At 38.9% G+C, this 17014-nt stretch overlaps 1 protein-coding gene across 1 annotated transcript in view; it reads left to right on the top strand.

The window, feature by feature from the left end:
- Nucleotides 1–17014, top strand: part of BRAF (B-Raf proto-oncogene, serine/threonine kinase) — an 83847-nt gene that overhangs the window by 14840 nt on the left and 51993 nt on the right. Inside the window, exons 2-3 of the mRNA XM_065681172.1 lie at nucleotides 716–817; nucleotides 11020–11283. Coding sequence (XP_065537244.1) covers nucleotides 716–817; nucleotides 11020–11283 — 366 coding nt within the window. The remainder of the gene's footprint in view (nucleotides 1–715; nucleotides 818–11019; nucleotides 11284–17014) is intronic.

Below are 17014 nucleotides of genomic sequence, written 5' to 3'. Positions count from 1 at the left end.
CACTCCTTATTTGATGTCCCTCCACTCTCCTGACTCTTTGTAGTTTGGGTTGCTTGTTCCTCAGCAAACTATTTATACTTGACTATTTATACTTCTTGATGAAATCTTAGTTCTGGTATCTGTTCTAAAACTTGGGCTATAAGTGAATCAGTTATTCATAGAATCATAGAATGGTTTTCTATGTGCACTAGAGGTAAATGTATTTTTCAGACTGTGTCCAAGGTCTGTAAGAAAACCTGAAGGTTACACAGAGTATAACAGTTAGGGTATAGAAGATGCTGTTTAAGATCAAGACATTATATTGTCATGCAAATAGAACACTAGGTCTAGGTTTTGTGAATGTTGTTTACACAAATTACTTAAGGTTTGATAGAATAACTCCTTCACCAAGCTTTGTAGTACTGTAGAAATTGGGTTGCAAAGTCTTGCGAAGAAAATACATAATATGATTTAGATAAAGGTGAAAATAAACCGTTTTTAAGTTGTTTATTCGATGGTTCCTGAATTTTAAAACCAAATCTAATTTTCCTCTGTTAATCTCATATCACTGACAGTGGGTGAATAGGGTAGCTTTGTGCACTGTTTTAGTGATAATTAAAATACTTTCGTTATGGACTTCTACCGTTAGGTGTCAGGAAAATGGGGTTTTGGTTTTTTGTTTAAGGGCAAATTCTGTAAGCTCTTTTGGTTTTAAAAATACTTTTTTTTCTCTTAGGTGTGGAATATCAAACAGATGATTAAATTAACACAAGAACATATAGAGGCACTGCTAGACAAATTTGGAGGAGAGCATAACCCACCATCGATATATTTAGAGGTAAGTTTACACTGAAATGAATGTGGTTAGATTAATGGTGTGTTATCTTAACGTTATACGAAGCACCTTATGTTAAAATGGAGACTTCCTGTAGTTAAAGGGAATATTCTCCTTGTGTATTAGAAACTTAACTCTGTCCCTGGAGATAAGGAGGAACTGTATGGGATTCCTGATACACATCAGTAAGGGAATATCAGTGGCATAATCTGATAGTTTTGTTGGTGCAGTTGAAATGTCAAGTATCCTTTTTCGGTGCTGGGGGGAGGAAGATTATATATAATAGAAATTGTCTCTTTGAAAAGTAATCATGTGAAATAAAAAAAATTAAAGAAATTAAGTTGCAGGGTGGAGTAATATCTGTAAGCCGAGTTTAATTTGTAAACTAACTACAAATTAAATCTGTATTTTCATCACTCCAGATTCAGGAAGTTTCATTGACATAAGATCATTAAGTGCTTAAAAAAGGACTGCATACATAAATTTGATCTGTTGGGAATTGAGTGGTATCACTTGCTCCAAAGCCTGCCCTTTTCTTGGTTCTCTGAAGTACCGAAATAACTGGAGGTCAACCAGATTTCTTTTGTAGTCCTTTCAATTGTGATTGCTGCCTAAAGGCACTGGGTAATTAAAAATAAAGATCTCATTATTTGAGGTACTTCTGGCTTTTATCTTAATATGTCAGACCAAGGCACTAGCTTGATTGTACAAATGTTGGCATAATGTCCTTAACAGTTAAGGTCAAATGAGGCCCTCTAGTTGCTTTACTTATTGCTAATGTGAAATGGAAATACTGAATGAGTAATAATCACTATTTAAACCACTCTGATATATTAACACACCTCCGTTTTTACATAAACCGGTTTGTTCCATAGGTGTTCCTAATATTGCCACATATATGTTGGTTTCATTAGATTGTGTGTCAAACTTTAATAATAACGAGTTTAATCTGTACTAAGTCTGGGGTTTGGGTAGTGAAAACATTAGTTCATTACAGCCACTTGTCACTTGTGTCTAAACTAAAACTGAGAGCCCCGCACTGGAAGCTTTTTGATTATTCTATAGTTCATTGATAGGGAAGTGTGCATTTATAGTCATAAATGCATACCGGGAAGTGATTACAATTGTGTAAAGAGTGTATTAAGTCTGAAATAGTCAGTGACTACAAATTATAAAGCTTAAAGTAGATTTGCAATGTTTTCATATGCTACTGAGATGAAACTGCCCCATCAACATGGTAGGGAACCCCTACAAAGTGGAGCAGGGTGTTTCTCTGCTGCATGAGTTCTGGTGGATCGTGAAGTTCTTGCGAGAAGTAGTGCTGGTGCTGACTTGGGAGCAGTAACTCATTGGGAAGAAGATGGAAGTGACTTGGATTTTGCTTTTTCAGTTGAATTATTCTTTGAGACAATGAAGTTCTGTGAAAAGAGCCCACCATCATTGAAATGAAAAGCCAATGGATTAGTTTGCTATCCTGTCTGTAGCTTGAACTTGGTCATGATGAAGTCCGGTGAGCCCCAAAGATATGGTTAAGCATAGGGAAAGGGTGGGAGGAGCAAGAGCTTGCAGCTGAGTTCCAAGAACCTAGGAAAGGAGGTGAGAGAAGAGAAGAACTTTCTGTTTGGTCATTATCTTAGATTAGGTAATTCTCAAATGGACTGACTGAAAAGAATAGGTATAAATGCTGCAAACCTGACATTGTTTAATGTGTAGATTTCGTGTGGTAGAACTCAATTGTGAAGGAAAAAAAAAAAGAATTTTGAGACAGTAAGAAGCAAGATTACTGTTTACCCATGACTTCATTTCAACCCAGTGAAGTTATCTAGTGCATCTTGTGCCTTTTCGCACTTTTTTTGCTGCATTTGGCTTGGTCGAGAAGAGGGGTTGCTCTCTCTTGTCAGAATTTACTTTGCAACAATTTACCTGAATCTCATCTGTCACTGCTACAGGTAGTGTTTTGATTTTCTGTATTCTTCTACCTGTCAGTAAAAGGTCGCAGAGCAGCCTTGATAGCAACATGGAAGAACAAAGCTGTATCTAAAAAGCTATGAAAGTAGTGTGATATGAAGTGTGGAAGAACACATTTGCTTCTGGGAAATGCAGAACTAAGAAAACATAGGAGTTTTGATATGAACAGAAATAACAGGAGAGCATGTAGAATACATGTGAGTAGCTTAAGTGGTTCAATAGATGATTTGTCTGACATCTGTTACAAATAGCTAACTTTGTATGTACAGAGCCACTGTGCAATGTTGGGCCTGTTGCTCAAGTTTCATGCCTGGACATCATCACTGATTTCTATGCATGACCTCTTTTTCTCCCCAGGCTTTCACATCTAGGCTATGTCTAGGTCTTGAAGCTATGGTCTGTGTACTATCTCCAAAGTGCTTGAACAGGAAAGTAATGTAACTGATGCTCTGTCCATTCTCTTACGACTTTTCTGGTTTTACTGTTTTGCTGAAGTCTCGATTCTGGCTGCAAGTATAATGTTGCTCTGCATTTATCCAGAATCTGTATGAGTAACCTTGCTAGTCTGCTGCTTGGAGTACATCATCTTTCCCTTAGTTTCCTTTGATTCATAGAGCAGCTTGGGTCGGAAGGGGCTTTTTAAAGGTCCCTTCTGCAGTGAGCATCTTCAACTAGGATGAGTTGCTCAAAGCACTGTACAGCCTGACCTTGAAAGTTTCCAGGAATGGGGCATCTGCCATCTGGGCAACCTGTTCTTGTGTTGCACCACCCTTATAATAGAACATTTATTCCTTATATCTAGTCTGAATCTACCCTCTTTCAGTTTAAAACCATTATCTCTTGCCATATTGCAACAGCCCTGATAAAAAGTGTCCACCGTATTTCTCAGAAGCCTCCTCTAGGGTACTGGAAGGCTGCTATAAGATCTTCCCAGAGCCCCCTCTTCTCCAGCCTGAACAAGCCCAACTTCCTCAGCCTTTCCCTGTAGAAAAGGTGCTCCATCCGCCTGATCATTTTTGTGACTTGCTCTGAACCCACTCAAAGAGTCCGTATCTTTCCTGTGCTGAGAACTCTAAAGCTGAATGCAGTACTCCAGGTGGGGTCTTGGGAAAGCAAAAGAGAAGGGGAAAGTCGCCTCCCTTGACCTGCTGGTCGTGTTTCTTTTGCTCCAGCCCAGGATACAGTTGGCTTCTTGGGCTACACCTTGCTGGCTCAAGTCCAGCTTTTCATCCACCAGTACCCCAAGTGCTTTTCCCCAAGGCTGCTCTCTATCCCTTCATCCCCCAGGCTTGTTTTGATGCCAGTTTTAAAATCATTCCACTGCACTGATCTCTTTGCATCTTCCTTAAAATGTGAGGGACTCTTAAGGACTTCTGTAGATTGTGCCTGTTGATCACCTCTTGGGCACTATCAGCAAGCCTGTTGTCTGCTTCTCTTAGCAAAAGTAGAAATTAGCCAAAACTAATCCCTAAGTTAAGAGCTTGCATATGAACACTTTTGCTTTCACCCCCTTTGCCTTACACTGTTGTAAACATCTAGTTTTATTGTAATGCTTTCTGGCTTTTTGTTACACTCTGGAAAGCTTGACAGCAATCCATCTATCTTTCAGTACAATAGAATTTGTTCAGTTCTTTTGTACTCTGCATAGCTTTTATAGCTTTCATTTCTTACGCATCTTTCCTCCCGCTCGTGTTCACAGCACTTGGAGTGTCCAGTACACGGTCTCCTGGCCTGTCTTAGGGCTGCCTGTGTAAACCATCCAGTGCAGATGTAATTGAATCTGGCAACAAAATTGACTTTCACTTAAAAGTGGAAAGGAAGGGGTGGGGGAGCAGAAGCAGGTGTGGGAAAGCTGAATAATTGGACAGAAAAATTAATTCTGAAAATTGAATATGCGAAGGATATACCAAAATTATTTGTATATTGAATAGAAAACATACACCTCATTTAGAAATAAAAAGGAGCTTATGCCTTAGTTACCGTTGCTTAAGAAAATAGAAGCTTTTGTTTCTGTGCTCATCTGAGAGTGCAAAGACAAAAATTGGGGTATTTTGCAGATTTTTTTTTCTTTTTTTTTTTTCTTTCAGTTCTGGTGAGGGTGTCAATGTGTTTTACATCAAGATAGCTTTAAAACTGACAGCTGTTGTTGCAGCCATCATTTCAGGTTTCATCAATTGACTGTGAAAGAGGAATAGATCTCTTGACTGATGTCTGCTATGTTGAGTTCAGCATATATTTAGTTATTCCTGCAAGAGGGGGTACTGGGATTCAGGGTATATCCATCTTCATCCATCAGTCCTCAGTGATGGCCTGTAGGTGACTGTAATAGGTGTAATAGGTGACTGTAGAGCATGGGGAGCAGGACCTGCAAGCCTGAGTGGGCTAGGAGTGGAAACCAAAGCTGCAGAGAGATTTCTGAGTGTTCTTTATATAAGGTATAGGGGTAGGAAACAAAATGAACAGAAGAAAGAAAAGAACATTTGTCATTAATAACACAGTTTTCTTCTAATTGCTACAATTAGTAATAGCTACGGGAATCTTATCAATGTTCTCTAATTTGATAACAAGAAAAAGTTTTCTGTTTGTTCCAGATGGAAGAAATAATGAATGTAGTAAGCAATGGCTGTATTAAAATCTAAAAACAGCTTGTAGCTAAAATTCCTTGGGCAATCCTAGTTTTTAACTTCTTCCATCCCCCGCGTGCGAGCGTGTATCTCGAATCTAACAGACCCCTGGAAATCACTGTCAAATGTTTGAAATAACTGCTTGGCTCAGTAGATGTAGAAATATTATTAGTAGCATTTTTCTTCTCTTCTGGAAAAGAGGCTGCAGGAGCTCCTAAATATGTTTTACCACTCTTTTTGGAAGCACTCTGTATCACAGCAGCTGAAAACATCAATGGTTTTTGTCTTCCCACATAATTTCTTAGTGCGTTATATCTGTCCTTGAAGTGCTGTTTCCCAAAATACACAGTTTATGATTCACTGTGGAAAAACCCTTTTCTTAAGGGTTTGTCTAAGCATTATAAATATTGGAAATCTTTACTGCAGAGAAGTCTAATATTGTGATATGGGGAATACTTGGGGTTATGGTTAAAATATGCAGTTGCATATTATTCTAAAATAGATATAAAAAATAATTTCTTTGGTCTCTGCGACAAAAGTACTGATGAAAAGCATAACTTGAGTTTAGGAGAGGAGAATAAAGATTTGTGCATTTCAACTTAGCGTTGGCAAAAAATGCTGTTTACAAACTAAATTGGGTTGTACAGATCCTGACTGGCCAAAAGCAGTCAGCTCAAACTTGGAACGGAGGGATCTTGCTTAAGTGACTTAATCAGATTTGTTACCCTTTGTAGAGACTTTGTTCAGGGAGGCCTTACCTATTTAAACTTCCAAAATGCGTTGTGTGTCCTTCTTGCCTCATAGTCATGTGTACAGTATTACCCACTAACGTCTCATCTGTGAGAACTTATTTGAACAGTATTAGCCCATTTGCGTGTAAATAGTTCTTCATGTGGTGTAAGGATACATCCTGGACTTGTAGGTTACTTCATTTAACAGTAAGAAATAAGCTGCCTGAGGTTTTTTACTTCATTTCTTTTTTATTCAAACTCCACACAAACCTAAGCAGTATCCAAATGCATAGGTAGAATGATAGTGGTTTCAAAGTAAACAACTTGGCTTTCTAGTGCTGTCTTGAAGGGATCATCCTCTTTCCTACTCCTGGAACCAATTTAAAATGAGACTCGTGGCGGTAGGGGTGTGTTTGTCCCCAGCTACTGTAATGATTTTTTTTTTTCTCATAGCTTTTTTGTTTCCTGGATTATTAAATGTATCTGATTCAGAGGCCTTGCTGTTGCCATGGTTGAGAGTTTGGCTGTTGAATTTCAGGAGGGTATTTAGTTCTTTATTCCTGTATATCTGAAGAATCCATGCAAGAGGTTAAATTAATTAATTAAAGAAGATTAACTCTTTGCTGGTCTAAAGTATGCCTGTTGCAACAGCAGGCAGATACAGTCTGAAATGGATCTTAGTGCTGAATCTCAGGTTGTTTCAGACTGTTGATGGGATTCCAGGAAAATACCAAATCTGGGTGCAAGCACTGGGAAATGTGGCAGTCCTCTGGGATTAATTTTTACCAGGCTCCTAACAGATGCTGATCAAGTGTGTTGGACCAAAACTGCAGTGTCTAAAGTTAGACTAAGAACAGATTTAGCAGTCTTACTAAATGAAGAAATCCTGACGTACATTACTATCTATCTTCAGCTCCCATTTAACTTAGTGGGATTTGCATTTGATCAACAGCCTAAGAGGTCAGACATCTTTTAAATAGAAACAGAATCTCAGTTTCAAAGAAGACCAGGAAACTATAGTTTAGGCTTTTAAGAGCCTTGCAATGTGTGGGTAATATCTAAAATTAATGAAGGGAGAGAAAACGGTAAACCCACTTTAGCTATTTGAGTTTAGACTGAGTTTCTTACCAGATGTGGTAGAGGGACAGGGAGAAGGAGAAGCCATATTTTACTACTTGGTTTTGTACCAGCTTAATTAAAAAAAAACCTTCAAATGTTTGACTTCTTGCTTTTTGTTTCCATAGATGGTATTACTAGAATGTGTATCCTGGTTATAGCTCAAGAAAGCAGATTTCAAATATAATATAAAGAATATGTGATTTATTACTTTTTTTTAAAAATGCATATTTTGGAGAAAATCTCTTAACGTCTTTTCAACAGAACTCTGGCACATCTGTAAACATTATGTAAATTCTCTTGACTTCTGAGGTCAGTTTTTATTTTGTCAGTAGGTTGCAGCATTTAAGGAGTAACTTTATCTCTGTCTCCTGAGTGAGCAGCAGTTGCGTTATGGCATGTATATAAGCATGCCAACTTTCAATGCTTTAGATGGACTTGGCAGCTTACCAGGCCTTTATACATTTTGCTCATTTGAAGCCTCAAGAGTATTCTTCCATGTGTGAGACTATATTATATGATACGCATATATACTTACATGCAATATAATTAAAAATAACTTTTTGTTCTATTTTAAATGTACTGATTTTAATATTCAGCTTTTCATATATATGTTAAACTTTGAAATTCATACTAAATTGGTAGCCCTTTAGTGATCAGTGAAAATACTGGCTGAGGATAATATATGTTGTTAAAGACAGTCATTTTTTGGCAACTAATAAACACTGGAGGAGAACAGAAGCCTCATGACAAGAAGCAGCACAACAATCAAGACGAGTGCAGTGTGTTGCACCTGGGACAAGGTGTCCATCAGTGCTGAAAGGTGGCATGAAGAGGGACCTGTCTGCTCTACTTGTGTGACTGACTGCACTGGGGTGCTGCTTAGCATGGAGAAGAGAAGGCTAAGGAGGAACCTGCCAGGCTTTTGCAATCTAAAGAGAGGGCCAGGGTTTTTTCAGACATGCACAGCAAAAGGGGAAGAGGCAATGCCACAGAGAGCATCAAGTGAATTTCGTAAGAGAAAATTCTTCACTATGAGAGTGGGTTTTGAGCCCTGGAACAGGTTGCCCAGAGGTTGTGGAGTGTCCGTCCTTCAGTACTCTTAAGAACTTGTTTTGGCAAGACCCTGAGCAACCCGACTGAACTTCAAAATGACCTCTGTGTTAAAAAAACGTTTGCAGTAGATGACTTCCATGGATACCTTCCAATATTTTCTTCTTCTTCCCTTTTTTTTCCCTCCTGTGATTCTGTGTCAAGCTGAAAGCAAGAGTTAAGTTTTCTTGTAGAACATTACTCAGTTCTTAATGGAGTGTGTAATTGAATGGATTTCATTGTAGATTTCATAAACTTTCCTTCTCAAATGCCTTTAAAATCCTTAATTTAATGAATTGTTTGAATGTTCAGCTTCATCTCCATGGTGTGAATCCTGTATAAACTTAAAAATAAGTAGCTTTTGGTTTTTAGGTTTTTTTTTTTTTTTTTTTTTAAACAAGCTTACAAAGTTTCCCTTACAGTTGACCCAGAGGACCTTGACTGACTTGAAGCTTTGTGTACCTCGTGATGCCTGTCTGCTAATATGGCCATGGTGCTGCAGGGCTCTATTGTAGATAAACCAACTCTTCAGCATAATCTTTATTTTAGCTAGGAATACTTGGCATTACAGCTTGCTGTTGTAATACTCTTTCAATTTAATTCTATGGGACAGTTCTATGTTTTGACTTGGTGCTGTTGACTGTGTAGGGTCTGTGGGTGCTGAAACCAGTGTCTCGCCAAAGTAGTTAATCTTTGAAAATGGGATTTTATTGTTTCTGCTGTTGCTCCTTCTGTATAAAAAATTTTTTTTTTTTTTTAAGAAGAGGAAAATGTATTTAAAACCTACTGATGCATTTCTGGTTCCATTATATTTTATTGCAGGATCTTCTTGTAAGATGTTGAGTAACAGTATAATACTTGAGAGCTTTTGTCTCCATAAAAAAGAGAGCTTTTCATGCCGAATTTAATGGTATAGAACCCAAAGCCAGCAGCAGCTCTCAGCTTTCCATGCTCATTGTTTATTCTCTTAAGATAAATCACTTGACTTGGAGTTTGCATTAGTGACAGATTAAGCTGCCAGTATAAACATTGTAGGATTGAGTATTTTGAAAGATGTGGGCTTAGTTCCTTCACAAAATTACACACAAGTATCCGGAAGCAGTGTAATGTTGCATGTGTTCAAATAATATTTTGCAATGTTCATGAGAAAAGGAAGTAAGTATTTAGAAAAGCATTGGTGAAATGGTAACAGTTTATGATTCTTAATTTTTGTTTACTGAAAATAATTCTTGACACATGGAGCTTTTTACAGGAATTTGCCTGAGAAGTTGATCCTGAAAGTAGGAGAGAGACACTTATGTTACTGTACAGCCCAAAAATGTCATTATTTATAATTGGGTAACCTTTCAATTTACTTTTGACAGTAGAATTGTGCTACAGTTAATATGGTTTGGTTTGAAGCCTCCAAATTTGGAGTCTGTTCATGAAACGCTAGACATCCTCAGTTTAAAAAGAAACACTAAGTACTTCTCAGTTTCCTGCAACTAATCTCCATATATTAAAAACAGACTATTAAAATTTAGAATTTGAAGTTATGTTCACCACAATTGTTTGAAATGCTCTTTCTTAGTCCTCACTGTCAAATTCCCATTCTCTGTGTTAACACTGTGGGGGTGATGACACAGATTTTGAACATAGGTTGATCCTATACTGGGTTTGCAAGATCTTTGTTTCCTCTTGTCTATAAAGGTCTAAGATGTTCTTGGTTAACACTGACATGCATGAAACACATGTTCCTTAACTGACTCAGGCTTTTTAAGATACTCTCTACTGACTTTCATGCTGAAGAAATAATTCTGATAGTTACATACAGATAAAAATTTTCTTGTTATAAAGACTAACTTGGTGGAAACAACATTTAAACAAAAATAAATACTGATTATATATTTGCAGTGTAGAGCTTGGCAATAGTGTTTAACTTGGTGACATTTAGTAAAGACTTAGTGGGTGAATTTAATATTACTGGGTATTTGTTTAACAAACTTGGTCAGTGTGCAGTCAAGTTTTTTTTAAATCTTGGTGGAAAATCAAATTAATCTCATACAGATGTTGCATTCTTTCAAAGAATTGCTGTTACGTGTTTATGGATGACTTTGTAATAGGGCAAACGTACATTAAGTTGTACTTAATTTTTGTATTGTACCAGATTTTGTGCTATCTGGTATGAAAGGGACAGCACCAGAGGTGAAAAATGGTGAACAGTGAACTAGGTGAGCTCAGATACAGATAGTAAAAAGCAGATATCAGCTTTCACTTAATTACTACATTAGATGTATTAGCTGTTATTCCAACAGAATAATAAATTTAGCTATAGCACAGTAATTTGGCAGTGCAGCTGACAACATTTGTAAAAGGCTGCTGTGGTCCTTAAAATGGCTTTGAATTCAACTGTTTGGTGCAGGTGCTTTGAAACTGTGACTTCTGGTTTCTTTTATCCAGTTACCTGTTACTTCTATTAAATAATGCTTTGTTGGGTCAGCAGGTTAAACATAAAGAGTTCAAAGCTATTTCTTCTTTGTATCCTACTGAAAAAATTCACCAGAGAATTTTGTTAATATTGCTGAAAACTTTGAATTAGTTTAGAATGTGTTTTGTTGCATGTTCAGTCTGAATTTCAATTTCTGGTTTTGTCTGAGGCTACTGCATCATTAAAACAGCTGCTCTTCCTTCACAGGCCTATGAAGAGTACACCAGCAAACTAGATGCTCTACAGCAGAGAGAACAGCAGTTACTGGAATCAATGGGGAACGGAACTGATTTCTCTGTCTCCAGTTCAGCTTCAACAGACACAGTTGCATCATCTTCCTCCTCTAGCCTCTCTGTAGCACCTTCATCCCTTTCAGTTTATCAAAACCCTGCTGATATGTCACGGAATAACCCCAAGTCTCCACAGAAGCCTATTGTTAGAGTCTTCCTGCCCAATAAGCAAAGGACGGTGGTGAGTCAGATTCTGTTCACGTACTTGTAACCTCAATATTTCCTGTATCTCTCTCCCTCTGTATGCAAAAGTTAATTTAAATACCTGTGCGGAGGTTAAAGAGGTGGTACAATCAGTATTTGTGCTCTGCCACGTTCAGTTGTTTCAATCTTTTGAATGTTTTCTAGAGGGTTAACAGATGTGTTAACAAAGATGTGTGTTACACCAACAAGACAGAATACAAGACTTGTAGAAGTTCTGCAACAATGAAGATACCTCAAAATTTAGAATTGTAGTAGTATTGTTTGTGTGTAAATTGGAAAGATACACTCTGGTCTGGTCAGCAGATAATGCAAATTAATGGTTCAGGTTCAGCTTCAGCTCAGGGAGTGAGCTGACTTCTTTTTACTTCAGTTTTATGCACGACTCGGATCCAGTTGCATTACTAAGTTGAACTTTTTTACAGACTTAGTAAATTATCTCTGGTTTAGAGCTGGGAAATGATGCTTATAGAAACTCTTGAGTGTTGGGATTAGTGGCCTTGGAGCTGAAGTTTGTTTCTCTGGAAACTTGAAGCCGTTCTCTTCTTACTGAAAAGGCCAGGAATTTCTTGTACAGTGACTCTTAATATATTTACTCTATTTTCAGTATTTATTGATCCTACATGTAGTCTATTGAAAACTAAGGAAGTTTCAGAAGCAACCGCAGTTCAGAGTTACAGCTTATAGCACAGGTTTAGCTGCCAGTAGTCAGATAATAGGCTGCTAGCCTGAAAAGGACCCAGCAGTTTTCAGTGAACACTGACATTACTTGCTATGATAGACTTCCTTCATAGTCTCAATGGATAGAGAAGTGCTGCGCACTGTATGCATCTTAGTCTTCCTTCATAACCTCTGGCTTTAAAACCAGACCTGTCATGTCTTACTTGTACCATTAAATGTGCTATTTGCTTATGTAGCCATGATGGTAGTTTAGTGTTTCCAAGTATACAAGATAGTTTCTGATGTGATGGGTTGAAGCAGGAAGGAGACTGCTTGTGAAAATACAGGGTAACTTCTATTAGGGTTTCACCTCCCATCCAATTTGCTATTCCGTATGCCTGTTAAAGTATGGATAAAGTGTGTCCTTACAACCAGGTATGCAGCTGGGAAAAGAGAGATGCTGTGAAAGTTGCAGTGTTGCAACAAGCTTCTCCCACCCCAACCTTAACTGCTTTCAATTAATATCTACTTCTGAAAGAAATCTTACTTAATATCACAGTAATATTTTCAGTCTCTACTTCCAACCACAGACCCACTTCAGGATGGGAGAAGCCTTGTCATATGTTAGGGAGTCTATTTTTATCTGGGAATGCAGTGACAGTTCTTATACTGACTTAATTTAAAGTGCCTGAAATTAAGTTGGTAACAGAGAACCAACCTCCTTGTTTGTCTCTGAAGCAGTCCCAAGTGCTACAACAGCCTTCTGCTATTTGTTTAGAACTGTTAAAAATGCAGGAAATGGGGAGGAGGGGGAATGCCTACATTTTTGACTAGCAGCTGCCTTGTTGCTTGAGAGCTGTCTACATTTTTTGTTTATTAGTAGTATTGTTTGTGTGTAGGATCAAGGAAATACATCTGTTTGAATTGGCTCTAGTTAGAAATGTAATGTGAGAAAAGTGATGGAGTACTGTCGTGGTTTAAACCCAGCCGGCAACCCAGAACCACGCAGCCGCTCACTCACTCCCACCCTTTTTCCTCCCCCCACCTCCGCTCCCAGAGGGGTGGGGGGGGAGAATCAAAGGAATGTAACTCTCATGGGTTGAGATAAGAGTGGTCCAGTAACTAAGGTATAACACAAACCACTGCTGCTACCACCAATAATAATAATGATGAGGGAAATAACAAGGGAAGAGAATACAACTGCTCACCACCTGCCGACAAATACCCAGCCCAGCCTGAGCAGCAATCTAGCCCTTCCAGGTAACTTCCCCCAGTTTATATACTGGGCGTGAGGTGCTGTGGTGTAGAATGTCCCTTTGGCTACTTTGGGTCAGGTGTTCTGTCTCTGCTTCCTCCCGGTTTCTGCTCCTCCTTGGCAGCGCATGAGACTGAGAAAGTCCCCAGTCAGAGTAAACATTACTGAGCAGCAACTAAAACCATCGGTGTTACCAGCATTGTTCCCAGGCTGAAAGTCAAAACCACAGCACTGCACCAGCTACTAAGGAGGAGAAATATGACTGCTACTGCTGAACGCAGGGCAGGTACAACGAAATGAGATGATATTGATCAGTGTAAGTAATTTTGATGCATTTTAGGGTAACTGATGTCAAGTTTTTTCGTATGTGTCATGGTAAAGCACAGTGTTGAACAAAGCTTTTCCTAACGTAGGAAAAGGTGAGTAGGTGCTTCCTTGGAAGCCTAGCCTGTATGTGATAGACTCTACTGCCACTGACCAGTTAGCAGTTGGAAGTCAGTGCCTTGGTTAAGCCAGTGGCAGAGCAGGATTAGAACATAAGTTTTTTTGAAAGCAAAACCAAGTAGTTAGCTTGGTTAGTTGGAGTGGAATTGATGAATATATAGCATCAGAAATTGAAGATTGTTTTCCCTCTCTCGTCAGCCTGGGAAGGGATGAAGAGGTATTTCCTTCACTAAACAGTCTCTTAAAAAAGATATTGTTTGCTGTTCTCTGCTGGGGAAAAATGTTTATCCCCTATAATACAGAGAGATAAATGTCTGAAATACTTAGACATCCTTTTTCCTCAGTGTCTTTGTTCAATTGGCAAGTTAAGTGTCCTTTGGAAGAAGCATTCTCTATAGCTGTACCCTGGATAAGTCTGTGCGGGTGTGTTTGTTTTATTGTGTTCTAGGCCAGAGAGAAGGATGTTGATCTAATAAAAATGCAAGATGGTTAAATTCAACCTGAGGCTATCAGTTGTTTTGCAGAACAAAATGGTGAGACTTATCCAAACTGTGGGTGGGAGAATTTAGGGAAAAATTAGTTTAGAGCTTGTTTGGGTTAGGAATCTAAATGGCTGTGGGGTGGATAGCAACAAACCTGCTAATTAAGGGAGAGCTTCTGGATGGGAGAGGGATGTAAGGACTGACCTTGAGTTGGCTCTTAGAAGTCCCAGAGATTTAGATGCTGAGACTTGGGTTTGGTGGGAGGGAGATAGTCCAGAATGGGAAGCGGATGATAGTGTGTCAGCATAAAAGCAAAGTTGACATTTACTGGTGAGATTTCTCAGAGAGTACATGGAGCCAGAAGAAAATGCAGCCTTGTGGAATCCTTAGATAATTGTGTTGTGGACTAGGGCATTTGGTTGTTTTTTTCATATAATGTGATTATATGTTTGAAGGTGCCAGCAGAGAGAGAAAAGAGACAGAAGATGACACTCATACAAATGAACAGGAGGAGACACATTGCTGGTTGTTGGGAAGGGGTAGTAATTCAGGGAGAATGAGGATTAGTAACTGATCAGAGGTATGGGAAGAAGCCATTAAAGATCAAAACAGGGTAACTTCAATTTAACATAAGAGGCAGAAAACTGGGAAAAGTTGAAAATGAACTGAAGGAGCTCCAGGCAGTGAGCCTAAATAGCTCATTCCATTTATTCCATTTATTTATCCATATCATCCCGGATTACTGGAATACGGTATTTGTATATGGGACAAGATTTAAGCCTTTTTGGGTGTTGCTTCTAGTTGTGTGATTGTTTTTTTTTTTTTTCTCCTTCTTTGAATGTTTGGGGGGGATGTTTTTTGAGTACCTGGATAGAGTATGTTTTGCATGTCTTTAGGACTTCCAGTTTTAAACTGGTAGGCTTGGGATAAGGAAAAAAATGCCCATTCCCAATTGCAAGGACTGTTCTAATTTTTGCCTTTCTCTGTAAAAGTTGACAGAACAGCTAAAATTATTTTGCGGTGTCAGCTATTAGATTGTAGACCTTACGAGAGGTTTCCTGTGGCACCTAAGTTGTGGCTAGCCCCTTGCAGTAAAGTGTTCTGGATCATGCCTTTTGTGGATGCATCCATAGTGTCTCTATTGCAGTGAAAGAGTACAAGAACAGGGCAGGCACATGTAATATTTTCCCCAACTCCTCTTCCAAATTTGAGCTATTTCTCATTCAGGAATTTTATAAGTTTTATAAACATTTTCTAATTGGAAGCCCTCTGTCCTGTCTCTGTTAAACTCGTGCTATGGATACTAGAAATTTGTGTCTTGTGGTATGGAATTCCACAGGCATGATCCTGTGTGGTGTTAGTAATCATATTCTGTGTTGTCTTTAAATCTGCCACATGCTAGCTCTCTTACTAATATATATACGCTTACATATTTGCTTGCCTTCTTATACTGAAGGAAATAAAGGCTTCTGAGAAAAGGCATTTAATACAAGGCCTGGTACAAAACTAAATAGCTAAAACTAGTCGTAACAGCTTAGAGGAACAATACTAGGTTTCTGATGTAGTGAAGTGTCAATGGTTTAAGCCCAGCTGGTAACTCGAAACCATGCAGCCACTCACTCCTCTCCTTTTCCCCCCGCTCTGGGCAGGGATGGGGAGGAGAATTGAAAAATGTAAACCCCACGGGTTGAGATAAGAACAGTCCAGTAACTAAGATATAATACAAAACTACTACTATTAATAGTAATAGTAAGGGAAATAACAAGGGGAGAGAATATAGACCCAAAACAAATAAACACAAGTATGCACAGTACAGTTGCTCACTACCTGCCAACCGATACTCAGCCCAACCTGAGCAGTGATCTGGGCTTTCTGGGTAGCTCCTCCCAGTGTATGTACTGGGCATGACGTGCTGTGGTATGGAATACCCCTTTGGCAAGTTTGGGTCAGGTGTCCTGTCTCTGCTTCCTCCTGGCTTTCCGTGCCCCTCCTCACTGGCAGAATAAGAGACCGAAAAGTCCTTGATCAGAGTAAGTGCTACTTAGCAACAACTGAACACTGATGTGTTATCAGCGTTGTTCTCGGGCTGAAGCCAAAACACAGCTCTGCACCAGCTACAAAGAAGAAAAATACTCCAGCTGAAAGCAGGACATGAAGTCTAGTAGGAAAGAAGAGAATATGACAGGGGTGCTTCTAACTCAAGTTCTTTATGAACAAGATCATGTACATATTTTGTTTGATATTAACAGCCTGATTACCTAAGAAGTCAAGTACAGCCAAGTACTTACAGTGTGGGAAGAAACAATTTGAAAGCAAATTAGCTGTCCTGAATGATGGAGTATGAGAAGTTAGAAGTCGCTCTTGATCAGTACATAGCCTGGTGCTGCCTGCTGCACACTACTAGCTTCTAGACGAAATGTTTCCTTTGCGTTTTCTGGCCTTCTTGGTGGAGTGGCTGTAAGGGGGGGAAGGAGGCTGTTGCTCTGCTCAGGAAGTTTATAGTGGGACCTCTTGCAGCTCCAGTGCTTGGTGTCTTTTTGTGAGCATGAACAGGGAGTGGTTTTGGCCATTTTGAATTTCATTTCTGTTCAGTGGTGGTCTGAGTAGCCAGTGGAGGAGGGGAGGAAGAGTAGCCAGTGCTGTTCCTACGTTGGGAAAGCTTGGTGGCCTCCAAGTACTTCAGGTTGTCTGCACAGTCTCAATAGGATCAGATCATTGTGTGTTTTTTTACTCACCATGAGGTCTAAAAACTTCCTACAGCAGTTTCTAAACCAAAAGAAATGCGTCATTTGTTTGTTCTGGTTTGTTTTGTTTTGTTTTAATTACCCTTCTATATTCAACTATAGATTGTGTGGGGTTTTGGCATTCTT

The sequence above is a fragment of the Lathamus discolor genome, chromosome 1 (assembly GCF_037157495.1).
Source record: "Lathamus discolor isolate bLatDis1 chromosome 1, bLatDis1.hap1, whole genome shotgun sequence".
In the NCBI taxonomy this organism is placed as follows: domain Eukaryota; kingdom Metazoa; phylum Chordata; class Aves; order Psittaciformes; family Psittacidae; genus Lathamus; species Lathamus discolor.
The sequence above is the reverse complement of the archived record's forward strand: the minus strand, read 5'-3'. Positions and strand labels throughout refer to the sequence as shown.